Here is a 13,507-nt window from a genome sequence, read left to right on the forward strand (position 1 = left end):
CTGTCTGACACCTTTACAGCACCCATGCACATTAAAAATAAATACAGGCCACGACTGAATGTGGAGGATGATCTCCGAGTGGCGATCTCCAAAATGACACCAAGAACAGACTTGGGACTGTTGGTGTGCATGCAGAGGATAGTGAGAGTCGCTTCAGGGGGTCACAGGCTGAAAAGTTTGGGAACCCCTGCTCTAAAAACCCTGTCACCATTCACTGCTATCATAAGAATCACCAAATTCAGCTCAAAATCTGCTTTAATGTTCTACTGAAGACAGAAAAGCACCTACATCTGAGTAAATCAATACAAAATGTTGTATTTGTGGGTGAACAACCCCTTTAACCTGCAGATGCCTTATTTACAGCTGTCTCTGCATATCAAACTGGGTACGGTAGCAGGTATTTTTAACCCTTATGCACTGTTGGGTCATCTTCATCCACTCATCTTCATCCACTCTTGACACAGAAAACAGAGCAGAGTACATAGAAACATAGTTCCTGGCTCGGGTTTCTCTCTCCGCTGGTGCTGGATCAGATCTGATCAGCTGTACTGGTGTATTTTGGGACTTGACTGCAGGAATGAGGACGACACTTAAGAGTCCTGCTCTGTTACATAACATAACATCATACGGCAGGATTATTAAGTTTCCAGCTGATTTACGCCTCCGTGCCAGAGAAGAGCACAGACAGACGTGTCCAAACATTAGCAGGTTTATCTGTGTCACTCGCCCTGTGTGATTTGACATTTATCAGAGATCTATCTAGGGTAAAGGGGAGCTACAGACGCCGGTGCATCTTGTGTAAAGCAGGACTTTCGTTATCAGTGTGCATCAGGTCTGCATGTTGTCAGTGTGAGTGTGTGAGAATCTCTATGTGGCTCCTGTCGCTGTTCATCTAAAACTCCACATCTATAATCCTCCTAGTCTATGCTGACACTATCTTTACGCTCTAATGGCTAATGGACAGACGGCTGCTTCTCACTCAGGGCTGCTGTTTATGCTAATGAGATGGAGAGATGGGCACTAGTGGGCGGGGCTTTCCCCCTGTGATGACACGTACAAAGGGAGAATGTCAATCAAAGTGATTTTGCATCAAGTCTGATTAGAACAAACACAATTCATTTATGTTGAGCATTAGAGGCTGGAGATATTCACACACTGCTGACACACAACTGGGGAGAAACTCCTTATCAAAGTGATTTAAAGCCCCCTTCAACCAGTTAAACTCTGCAGTTATTTTGGGATTTCCGCCTGGATTTTGCCCAAATCCACATCCAGAGGTGTAAATGCAAAAATTTGGTATCATTTTAAAGAAAACTCTTTGAAGTTTTATAAAACACTACTGAAATTGTTTAAAATAACTGTATGTGTTGCCTGTGTTATAATAAACACCTAAAAAAAGAGGCGCTTTTTGTATATATTTTTTATAAACTCAAATATGAAAGTGAACCGTTTAGGTTGTGTGTGGTCTCGCGTGCTGTAATTAATGTTGGTGGTTCCTGCACATGTCTGTAATCATAGGAAAAAAGAAAAATGTCTCCACCATAATCTATGCAGAAGTTATTGTATTATAACTGATGAGAGGTGCTGTACAAGCCACAGGAGCGATCATTGCTTTCATATTTCACTATTCTTTAGTTTGATCAAACATAATTCACTGTGTTTGGAGCACGTCAGACATGTAAAAGCATTACTTTTGCACATCAGCTCAAAAACAGAGGAGAATGGTCCTGAAGCGCACAGCATAAGGTAAGAGATGACAGCTGTCTGTGCTATCTGGGGCTGCTTATTGATCATGAATGTATTGTTTTCACTTCTGCGCCATGGAAACACCACGATTCATTCGACAACTGTTTGATATGTGAATATAATTCAGTAAAATGAACGTTAGAACCGTATGAGCACCGGCAAGAGCTTTCATTTAAGCTATAACTTGTACATGTGTCGTATGAAAAATATGAAAATGAACCAATGTTCAAAACCCAGCTCGGGTCTCCAAAATACTGTGTATTTAAGTGTAAATAACTTTTGTACAGTAGAATAAAAAGCAAAGTGATGCATATGAGCATAAAATATAGACTCTACACTTTCAAACAAAACCACTTAAGGGGGTCTGGTGCAATGCTAGCCCTTTAAATCTGAAAGTGAAAGTCGATGACGTCACGGACCCGGAGTTTAACTGGATATTAATTTACATTATTATGCAACTTCAAATGTTAGGGACTTCGCAATACAATCCTATTCTGATTCTGGGAGATTATTACTAGAACTGCTCATTTTCAGGTTTGTTTTTAACCTATAACACAGCAGTTTCATCAATGCACTGCGGCTCACAGGTCGAAAAGCACAGTTTAAACAAATAAGTGTGCTCAAAGAATCGATTGGGAGCTTTTGGGAACCAGTTCAGAATGGTGATGCATCAGTGATTCAGTTTGTTTTGTCGCAGCGCTGCACTGTACACACTCACCGATGCCTGTGTTCGCGCTGACCACCAGCATGGCGAAGTCTGGACAGTAGCTGGTCAGGCCAAAGATGGTGGTCTTCAGGTATTTGTGGTGTCCGGCTAGGTCTATGAAGGTGATCATCTTTGAGGCGCTCTCGCAGATTTCCTCTGCAGTTCGGGACTCGCTGTAGTTCACCACCTGCAGGAACGTCACAGACACTGCTTTGCATGCACATAGGGACAAGTCTTACTGCTATGAAGCCTTTTCACATTAGCATGTTGCTCAGCAGCAGAAGTGGTCAATATTTGGTGAACTCAGAGCGCAGTGAATGGCAGATTACAGCAAACTATTATTTTACAATCCTATTTGCTGGAATAATCCAGGATTGGTGTTATCAAGACATTCAGAAAGAGGAGAATAGTGTTAGACTGATAACGGCAGACGGAAGAGAGAATATTGTCAGATTATTTATTTATTCGTCCAAAAAGATTACAATTGCTGCATCCGCTCATAAGTGAAGAATAAGGTCAATAATCTCTTACAACCCAGCTCTGATGGACGGGCACAAAATCTGATCTAGAGTCTGATGGATGGGAAACTCACCTCTCCTTTACTGTCAAAGCCCAAGATCTCGATGCTGATGCTGGAGGTGCGTCCGGTCTGAATCTCATGGAGGTGTCTGAAGAGGTTAAGTCTCGCTCTCCCTCGGCCGTTGTCCAGCTCTCCCTGTGTCAGGACACCCAGCAGAGTGGATTTACCAGAGTCCACATTACCTAGAACAGCCACCCGCAGGTCCAGGAACTGCACACACACACACACACACACACAATAACAGCATTGAGATCAACATATCAGGATACCCCTAACTGCCACACTCCTGCCACCAGGAATTTTACATCCCTTTTTGCCATTAAATTGTAATCTAATGATGAACTGTATGTGATTGGAAAAGGTCTAAGACTTCTGAATACATCTTTCACCCCTGTGTTGTGTTACGTAGGAAGAGTAATAGATTGAACACTAGGGATGTAACGGTATCAGAATTTCACGGTACGGTAATACCTCGGTATGAATGTCACGGTACGGTATTTATTGAATCATTTACAGGAAAAAACAAAACTTATGAAAATACTCCAAAAAAGTGCCAAAAGTGTCAATGACATACAAATTAGCCATCTATCTGTAAGCTTTGAAACAGGAACTTCAATTTTAATAACAAAAAATTATTAAACCATGTAAAAAAATAAAGTTTCAATTTAGTATTGTTGAAAACTCATCACATTCAACATTTAATCACTCACTCACTCACTCACTTATGGGTTTTAAGGAAAATTATCATATAAATATAATCTGGTAAAAGCTTGTATCTCTGGGCATTTACAATGTCCCCTGCAACAGAAAAAAAACCCTCTCATTTGGGACTGAGATATCTGGGACAGCAGTGGGTAACGTTGTGCATTGTCTTTCCCCCACTTGACTGGACAAGCCATGAGTGAGATAGAGGTCTCATGTCTGTATCAATCTGAACAGTGTGCTGTGTCACACCCTCCGTCCCGCCCTTCAGTAGGCGAGCGACAACACCGCTCTTGAGTATGCGCGCTCAACCCCCCCCCTCCCCGCTTTACAGTACGCGCGCAACAACACAGCTCATCAGTACGCGCGCGGCAACACAGCTCATCAGTACGCGCGCGGCAACACAACTGATCAGAACGCGCGCGGCAACACAACTGATCAGAACGCGCGCGGCAACACAGCTGATCAGAACGCGCGACAACACAGCTGATCAGAACGCGCGCGACAACACAGCTATTCAGTACGCGTGCGGCGACAACACCCGCTTCAGGTTCGATCATTTCCAGCTCTTTTTGATGCCCGCTTCTAGCAGCACACTCCATTTCCGCATTACTGTATCTGTAGCGACAACAGACCGCAAAGGATGATGGCCACCCCTGGGCTGATGGGAATTGTAGTTTTCGCTACCTCCCGTTCGCTTCATTCGCCTGAGCAAATTTTCTCAGAAGACCTATAGTTTTACCGAGTCATGCGACTACGGTACTATCGAAAAAAATTAATATTGCGGTATGACGGTATTTACAATACCGTTACATCCCTATTGAACACATTTACTGTCACCCTGTGCTATCATCTACGGTTACATTTTTAAAACCATAACAAAGCAATCGTGAATATCTATACACAGTTGATGTCAGAATTATTCCCCCCCCTTTTAATTTTAATTACTTTTTAAAATATTTCACAAATGATGTTTAAAAGATTCAGGAAATTTTCACAGTATGTCAGATAATATTTTTTCTTCTGGAGAAAGTCTTATTTGCTTTATTTCGGCTGGAATAAAAGCAGCTTTGAATTTTTTAAACACCATTTTAAGGTCAATATTATTAGCCCCTTTAAACAATTTTTTCACCTGATAGTCTACAGAACAAACCATCATTATATAATAACTTGCCTAATTACCCTAGTCTGCCTAGTTAACCTAATTACCCTAGTGAAGTCTTTACATGTCACTTTAAGCTGTATAGAATTATCTTGATGAATATCTGGTCTAATATTATTTACTGTCATCATTTCAAAGAGAAAATAAATCAGTTATTAGAGATGAGTTATTAACACTATTATGATTAGAAATGTGTTCATGATAATCTGCTCACCGTTAAACAGAAATTGGGGAAAAAATAAACAGGAGGGCGAATAATTCTGACTTCAACTGTCTCATTTGAAAGCTTAATATGTGTCTGGTTTCATATTTATCAAAGTGTTTTTTACAAGTATTTAAAAGCTTGTCTCTCAGGTAAAAATGTTTACAGCTATTCAGATGAATTCTTAGTAATAAGATCAAATGTTTAGCAGGGCTCGAAATTGCGACCATTTTTGTCACATATGCGCCCGAAATTTTATCTATGCGACCTCAAAACATATTTGGGAGCATTTTTGCGTGTGCATGAAATTGTTGTGTGCGAACAGTTTTTACTGCAAAATGTTCACCACATGCTCGGATTCGGGAGACATTCACGCAGAATGCATCTCTGCACTTGAAAAGCAGCGCTCAGGAACAGTTGTCATGTCAACTTGCTGCAGTAAACAAAGCCAAGTCCATAATGCTTGCCCCGCCTTCACGCTCTTCTTATTGGCCCACTGCTCTAGCACTGAAATATCAGCTGTCAATCACTCAGTCAATGCCTTCTGGCTTGGGATGACAGAGAGAGCTGCTACCGCGAAACATTGTCAAGCGCTGAAGATGAGAATGAAGATAACACTGACAGATTTTGTTTTAAAAACCATCTAAAGTTGTGCAGAATGTTAGTCCACCACCTACAATTTTCCAAGAGTGGATAAAAGACTTCCGTTGGCTTCAAGTCCGCTATGAAAAGTCTGTGGGATGGAGTTTGCAGGTAACTGTTTGCCACATCTAGCAGGAAAGCTTCTGTTTAATCCTTCATATAATCGCCAGATGCTGTCCGTCGTGCAAGTGGCAGATATATGTCAAATTTAACACCACATACACCATCGCAAACGGGCTTACACTGAGTAAACTTATATCGCTACTCATGAAAAGTATTGCTATTAACATGACGTACGCATATAATAAGGTACAGTATATGTCAAAAGCATCAGTGCAATATCAGACAGCACCCGTGAGAACAGCACAGTTATACCCTTAACAGACTCATTCATGTCCAGCAGTGTGTGCAGGGCCGGTGAGCGCTCTGTGTGTCTTTTGCTCACTCAGTTCTGTTATAAAAATCTATTTTCTTGTGATAACGGGATTTCGTTGAGACATATTTTCCTTACGCTTGCATATATATATATTTTTTTTGCTTGTTAGTTTGTTTACTGTTGATGTCAAATGCAATATATCTGTTTGTATAAAACTTGAAGTAACGGTGCTTGTAATTAGTGGGTGCGACTAAATTTTGCCTGATGCGCCTACATTTTTAATGTTAGGAGCTCCGGTGCTACCAAGCAAAAAGGTTCATTTCGAGCCCTGTTTAGAGAATACGGATGCCGATACACATTTACCTGCTGATCATCCGGCACTTTCCTGACGAGGACTTCAGCTATTCTGTGTGGCTCCTCTGTGTCATAATCCACATCGCGCTCTCTGAGAACTGTGATTTCTGCACCCACCCTGAACACAACACATGCTTTAATAAAGATATAAATAAACTGCAACTGAATATAAAGTTTCAACAAACTTAAGTGAATATTATCTGCATTAAAAACAGTATTAAGGTCAGGTATGATATGGGATGCATGCGTTCAGGACTGTGGTTTGCTGATGCTGTGAACTGAAAGTAAAGCTGTAAATAATGTTTAGATATTTTTATAGTCAGGTATGATATGGGATGGTGACATGGTGGCTCAGTGGTTAGCACTGTTGCCTCACAGCAAGAAGATCGTTGGTTCGAGTCCCGGCTGGGTCAGTTGCCGTTTCTGTGTGGAGTTTGCATGTTCTTCACAGGTGCTCCGGTTTCCCTTACAGTCCAAAGACAAACTCAATTGGTGATTGTTTGCAGCTGAAAGAGCATTCGCTGTGTAAAACATATGCTGGATAAGTTGGCGGTTCATTCCCCTGTGGCGACTCCAGATTAATAAAGGGATTAAGCCAAAAAGAAAATGAATGAATTGGTGTGTGTTCGTACTTCTCAGCCATCCTGCGCAGTGTTCTGAGCGAGGCCTTCATGTCGTCCTCCGTCAGGCCCACCAGCAGGCCGTTGTCCTCAACCCCGATCTGATACACAGCTTCCCCTCGGCCCTCCTGCAGCCGCCACTTCATCTGCGTGGCCAGATGCTCGAAGCGGTACTGCGTGGGGTTCACCAGCTTCAGCTGAAACACAACACACTCTACACTAAACACAACGACAGAGACAATCACACCAGCTGCACCAGAGTCAGTGGGAGAAACGACAATCTAATGGAGCCTTTTCACACATGCGTGTTTCTTAGTGGTCATAGTCGGAGCGCAGGGAATGGAAGAGTACAACCAATCCTTTACAATCCTATTTGCTGAAATAACAAGAGAAAAACTCCAGGATGGTGTTAGCAAGACTTTCAGAAAGAGGAAAACAATAGTGTGATGATAACGGTGTCAGATTTACTGTCCTGCCCCATTACAGAGTGCATCACACACACCTCACACAAGAGGGAATTCGCTTTGTGCATGTTGATGCAAAGATGATATCATACTTACATAAATACACATAAATGTTCATGTTTAAAAAAAAAAAATCTAAATATTTAAAATATTCAAGGATTTGAGATGCTGATTAGCGTTAAGCACGTCATAGCAGGCTTGTGAAAAGGCTCCATGATGGATAAAGCTGGTCATTTCATCTGTTTTTTCACAATTTTTTCAACAAAAAACCATGATGATGAAATCTGAATATGTGGAGCTGCTAGTTTACCTTGTACTCAATGTTTCCCTCTTCAACCTGAAACAAAAGAGAGGACATATTGTGAGTATATAGAGGAGTTAAAGGGCACCTATTATGCAAAAATCACTTTTATAAGGGGTTTAACCCCAGTCGTGTGTCAGCAGTGTGTGAATATCTCCAGCCTCTAATGGTAAAGATGATGGAATTGCATTTATTATAATCAGACTTTCCTTACATTAAAAAAGCCTCTTTCCTATTTCTGAAAGTCTTGCTAACACTATCCTGGAGTTTTTCTCTTGTTATTTCAGCAAATAGGATTGTAAAGGATTGGTTGTACTCTTCCATTCACTGCGCTCCGACTATGACCACTAAGAAACACGCACTAGTCTCCCTCATTAGCATAAGACATTAGTTTTGTTTTTGAATCTGCCACTCTGCTGACACACAGGCATTCTTAGCTCCGCCCTTTTCTGAAAAGAGCACAACCTCATTTAAATTTAAAGCGACAGTCACCAAAACACCACACAATTAGGATCAAAGCTTAAAAGGGTCAGTTTCAGAGAGTTATACACATTACTAGTGTGGTACTTTAAGCTAAACATCACTACACTCTACAGACTTATTTTAGATCTTGTAAAAAGAGGCAGAATAGGTCCCCTTTAAAGCTGAATAGAGCTCAAACGTCACACAGTTCAGCATTCAAAAGCACAAAGAAAAGAGTCACACTGACAGATGACAACAAAGTCAATGCATTTGTTGACTAATCTCCTCCTGAACACATCTTGCTATTATATCCTTCATTTCAGCTTAGACACAATGCACTGACTTTTATCCTTATGTTATATACGGCAAAGTGAGTCCAGTCTTAAAAGTCATAATTTAATTGTGCATGGGTCTAAGATGTTGTCAAGCATCAAACAAATAAATATGTGATAGGAAACTATTTAACAAAAATACTCAAATATCTCGAAACCATTATGTTTTACTTATTTGACAACTTGAAAATAGGATTAAATTTAGTATAATCACTATAATTATATATATATATATATATATATATATATATATATATATATATATATATATATATATATATATATATATATATATAATTTATTAACAAGCACATTTCAGAATAATTATGCATTTGACTTTTTTTAACATAACTATAATTACACTTAATGACCATAAAAAATTATTTCACCCATATTAGACATCTTATCCCCTCAAAGCACTTTACTTGAATATAATATGCTATTTCTAGTTATATAGAGTCATTTTTGTGCATTTATTGACCAAATGTAAGCATAAACACACACATTTCATCCATAATATTTCAACCTATTATTGTAATAATCATCTGTTTGATCTGCACTGGAGTGTCAGACTGAATCAGCTGCTCGTCATCATCTCTTCTCGCCTTATTTTAGATATCCACAAACACAGCCGCTGTAGTGTGTCACTATCCAATGACAGCCAGACAACAGCAAACTTTGTCACAGCTACGGAAAAGCACCTTGCATTACATTTCTATTGCCTTTCTCTCATCTGACAATGAATCTGACAATGAAACAAACAATGAAGTGAAAACCATAAATATAATTTAAAATTCTCATGTAACACATTATTATTATGAGCTTACAATAATGGACAAACTATGCTATACTTAGAAACAAAAATGCAAAAATACTACTATAGAGCTTAACCTTATAGACTCAAAAAAATGACTTTAGCTGCTTGTTCAAACTACTTATTTAAAATAGGCTGAAACAACAAAGTTCTTAAGCATTTTGTAGGACAACTTAATAGTTTTATGTTCAATCCACTTAAGCTTGTAAAAACTATTGAGTTAACAAGCGATTTGTATTGCGACAACATGCAGAAATTGTGTGTAACCCAGCAATCTTGACAGTGTACATTATACAATAGCAGCACACATTAAAAGGGTCACGTTTTCATCAAAGTATTTATTAACACAAACCAAAAAAAACGATAACACTTGTAAAGCATTTATTAATATTAGTTATATACATTAAACGGGTCACATTTTTACAATAAGGTTCTTGTTGTTTCTAATGTAATGTTCATTCATTTGTTATTTACCAACGTGAAAAATGAACAATATTATTATACAGCATTTGTTAATCATAGTGCAACCTTTCCTTACATTAACAAAGATTAATAGACACTGTAGTTAATGTATTGTTTATTGTTTGTTCATGTTTAGTAAATGTATAAACTAAACTGAACTAACAGAACCTTACTGTGAAGTGTGACCACAATATTGTAAATTATTTTGCCTTTAGTTTAAATAATATGCTATAACAGTGTTTTTATATTGAATTTTATATTATTCAGCTCATGCTTAATATGTTTTATAGAATAAAATTGTCACAATTTGACAATAATATACGTTACGTTTGTTATCAAGCTAATTTTATCGAGTTTATATTTACTAGCACATTCAACAGTAGTTACCTTAACATATCTTAATATCATAAATAACATATTGACATTATATAATGACTATATTAACGTTATAGTCTAACAAAACCTAAAATACAGCAATACTTAAGAGATTCCGAGAGTAACTAAAACATGTCAAAAGCAGGAAAAAGAAAGCACAGCCAGATTAAAACATCAGATGTGTTTAATTGTTGGAGCTCTCACCTCTGGAGGTAGATAAGGCGGATTATTGCTTGCTTTTGGATACCGGCCAGACCGATTTTTGTACTTTTTGCTGCCATTTTTGGCGGTTTTTCTGGCACCGGCTGCCGGAGAGGCGCACTTCTGTGAGGCGGCCGATCCGAAGAGCTCCGACACCCGGGTCTCCATCCTGATAAAGCCCTAAAACCAGTAAAAACTAAGGGATGAACTCCTCCGTCTGTCCTACTCCATCAGCTGTGCTCTCGCCTGCTCCACACCGACATCAACACATCGAAATACGGTCAAATATCATTATTTATACGAGCCAGAGCCGGCGGAGCCAGAGCTCAACCCCCACAACAACAACAACAACTCGACATCCGGCCCGGTTTGAGTTCGCGGAAGTGCGTCAGCATGCTAACTTTTTGTTCCTCACGGTAAAGCAAAATAATAAATATTTTCTTATTGTTTGATTTTATTTTTGTATAATGTTAAACTTGGACATATTGTATGTAAAGAATTGAACATAATACAGTGGAATTAAACAGAAAGGAAGTGAGCAGTTCACAGTAAAATAAAGGAAGAAGGAAGTATTTTCGTAATTTGATTACTTCATGAATATTCATGATTCAGGTATGCTGCAACCACCGCGCAACTTTGAGTTATAACTATTGTGTCATACATAACAAAAGATTACACTGCTCTTACATCAGTTTAGCTTGTTAAAACACAATAATCGATTACTTAAATATAGGCAAAAGGAAGAAAAAAACATATTTTCTGATGATATTTAGATATTTATTGTCTAATTAAACTGAAATTATTCCATTTTTATTTAATACTGCTTAAATTATTTTATCTGGGAATGTTTTCTTGCATAACTTATTTTCAAAGTAAAGTAAAAGTTTAGTTACCATGTTTTGAATGTGAATTACCAGTTCATTCATTCATTCCTTTTCAGCTTAGTTCATTTATTAATCTCTGGTTGCCACAGTGGAGTGAACCGTCAACTTATCCAGCATGTTTTACGCAACTGATGCCCTTCTAGCTGCAACCCAGTACTGAGAAACATCCATACACACTCATTCACACACATACACTATGGCCAATTTAGTCTAATGTGTTTGGATCTGAGCACCCGGAGGAAACCCACGCCAACACGGGGAGAACATGCAAACTCCACACAGAAATGCCAAGTGACCCAGCCGGGATTTGAACCAGCGACCTTCTTGCTGTGAAGCGATCGTGCTACCCACTGTGCCAAGAAGTATTTTTTTGTTTGTTTTATTTGTAATAAACATTTTTAAGATATATTAGTTTTTTTAGAACTTTTAAAGTTGGTTAAACATGTGGAGAGACGTCTCACAAGAATTCAGTTCGTAATAAATAAATAAATAAATACAGTGATTCAAACCATCTTCAATGAAACGATTCAAAGGCGCCACCTGTCGGCCGTATGTGAAACGATTTCTATTTTCATCCATTCATTCACTTTCCTTGGGTGTAATCTCTGATTTATCGAGAGGAGTCTGGATGCAGACCTGCTGCAGTGCAATCTGAGCTGCATCTAATGCTTTTTAATGCGCTCACCTAACCCCACCCCTAACCCTACCCGTCACAGTGACGTCACACACTCCATTGAGTGCATTGTGTCTGACATTGCATTGCTGAGAGATGCAATCTCAGCTTGCATTATAAAGGTTGCATCCAGACCAGATACTATTGGATTTATCAGAGGTCGCCACAGCGGAATGAACCACCAACTATTCCAGCATAAGCTTTATGCAGGGGATGCCTTTCCAGCTGCAACCTAGTCTTGGGAAACACCCATACACACTCATTTCTATTTTCAACATGGAAAAATATGCACATTACTTATGAAAAAAAACACACACACACACACACACACACATGTATATGAACAATTTAAAATACAAATTTTCTAATTCCATGATGATAATGCAAATAAATAAATAAAATATTAAACTTGCTTATTTATTTTCGTCTGCTTTTCCGGGGTCGGGTCGCAGCGGTAGCAGTCTTAGGAGAGAACCCCAGACTTCCCTCTCCCCAGACACTTCCTCCAGCTCCTCCATGGGGGATCCTGAGGCGTTCCCAGGCCAGCCGAGAGACATAGTCCCTCCAGCGTGTCCTGGGTCTTCCCCAAGGCCTTCTCCCGGTGGGACATGCCTGGAACACCTCCCTAGGTAGGCATCCTGAAGGCATCCAAAACAGATGCTCGAGCCACCTCAGCTAACTTCTCTGGATGTGGAGGAGCAGCGGCTCTACTCCGAGCTCCTCCTGGGTGTCAGAGCTCCTAATCTTTTAAACAATAAAAGACTGGTGTATAAAATTATTAATTAATAAAATATGGTATGGTGTGTTGAGTTAGACTTTGGTTTTGAGTTTTAATTTTGAGTCTTAATTTGGTTTTGAGTCTTAACTTTGAGTCTTAATTTGGTTTTGAGTCTACCAAATAATTACATTTTTTTTTTTTTACATGTTCTGCCGTATTTTTAACAGTACAGATCTGGCAACCACAGCTGCTGTATTTTACTGCAAATTTGACAGATTTTTATTTTTTATTTTACAACAAAAGACTGGTGTATAAAACTATAAATGAAGGAAATACAATAATGTTTACCTTTACATTTAGAAAACTAATTAAATGCTTTTACCGTGTTTTTAAAGGTAAAGTTCTGCCAACCACAGCTGCTGTTTTTAACACTGTAAATTTTACAGATTTTTTTTTAAGACAAAAGACTGGTGTATAATACTATAAATGAAGGAAATAAGGAAAGTTTAGCAATATTTTGCAAGTCATAACCGTATTTTTAACTGTAAAATTCTGCCAATCACAGCTGTAGTCTTTTTGCTGTAAATTTTACAGTGTAGTTCATCAGCTCATAGATGTCAGTAAATGTGTGTAAACAAATCTGGGTTTTCCAGGAAGAGTGTGTGTTGTCTGAGGTCAGAGCTCAGTGTGTGTGTGTATTAATCTCTGCAATGTGCTCTAGCCATTCTGAT

General features: G+C 38.9%; 1 protein-coding gene across 7 annotated transcripts in view; it reads right to left on the reverse strand.

Moving 5' to 3' along the window:
- The window catches only part of gtpbp2a (GTP binding protein 2a), an 18,006-nt gene extending 7,144 nt beyond the window's left edge, over positions 1 to 10,862 (reverse strand). For 4 of the 7 annotated variants that reach the window (XR_015505624.1, XR_015505623.1, XR_015505622.1 and 1 more), the window contains exons 1-6: positions 10,505 to 10,862; positions 7,865 to 7,891; positions 7,103 to 7,287; positions 6,480 to 6,588; positions 3,045 to 3,242; positions 2,465 to 2,639 (exon numbers count right to left, since the gene is read on the reverse strand). Coding sequence is in view for 3 of the 7 variants with exons in the window: in XM_087278922.1 (XP_087135048.1) it covers positions 2,465 to 2,639; positions 3,045 to 3,242; positions 6,480 to 6,588; positions 7,103 to 7,287; positions 7,865 to 7,891; positions 10,505 to 10,669 (859 nt within the window). In the remaining 4 variants the exon portion in view is untranslated. Of the gene's footprint in view, positions 1 to 2,464; positions 2,640 to 3,044; positions 3,462 to 4,562; positions 5,750 to 6,479; positions 6,589 to 7,102; positions 7,310 to 7,864; positions 7,892 to 10,504 lie in introns of those variants that run through there. The other 3 variants (XR_015505625.1, XM_087278923.1, XM_087278925.1) reach the window with 2 other exon arrangements.
- Between the last annotated feature and the right edge of the window lie 2,645 nt (positions 10,863 to 13,507).

The sequence above is a fragment of the Danio rerio genome, chromosome 13 (assembly GCF_052040795.2).
Source record: "Danio rerio strain M-AB ecotype USA chromosome 13, GRCz13ab, whole genome shotgun sequence".
NCBI lineage: Eukaryota > Metazoa > Chordata > Actinopteri > Cypriniformes > Danionidae > Danio > Danio rerio.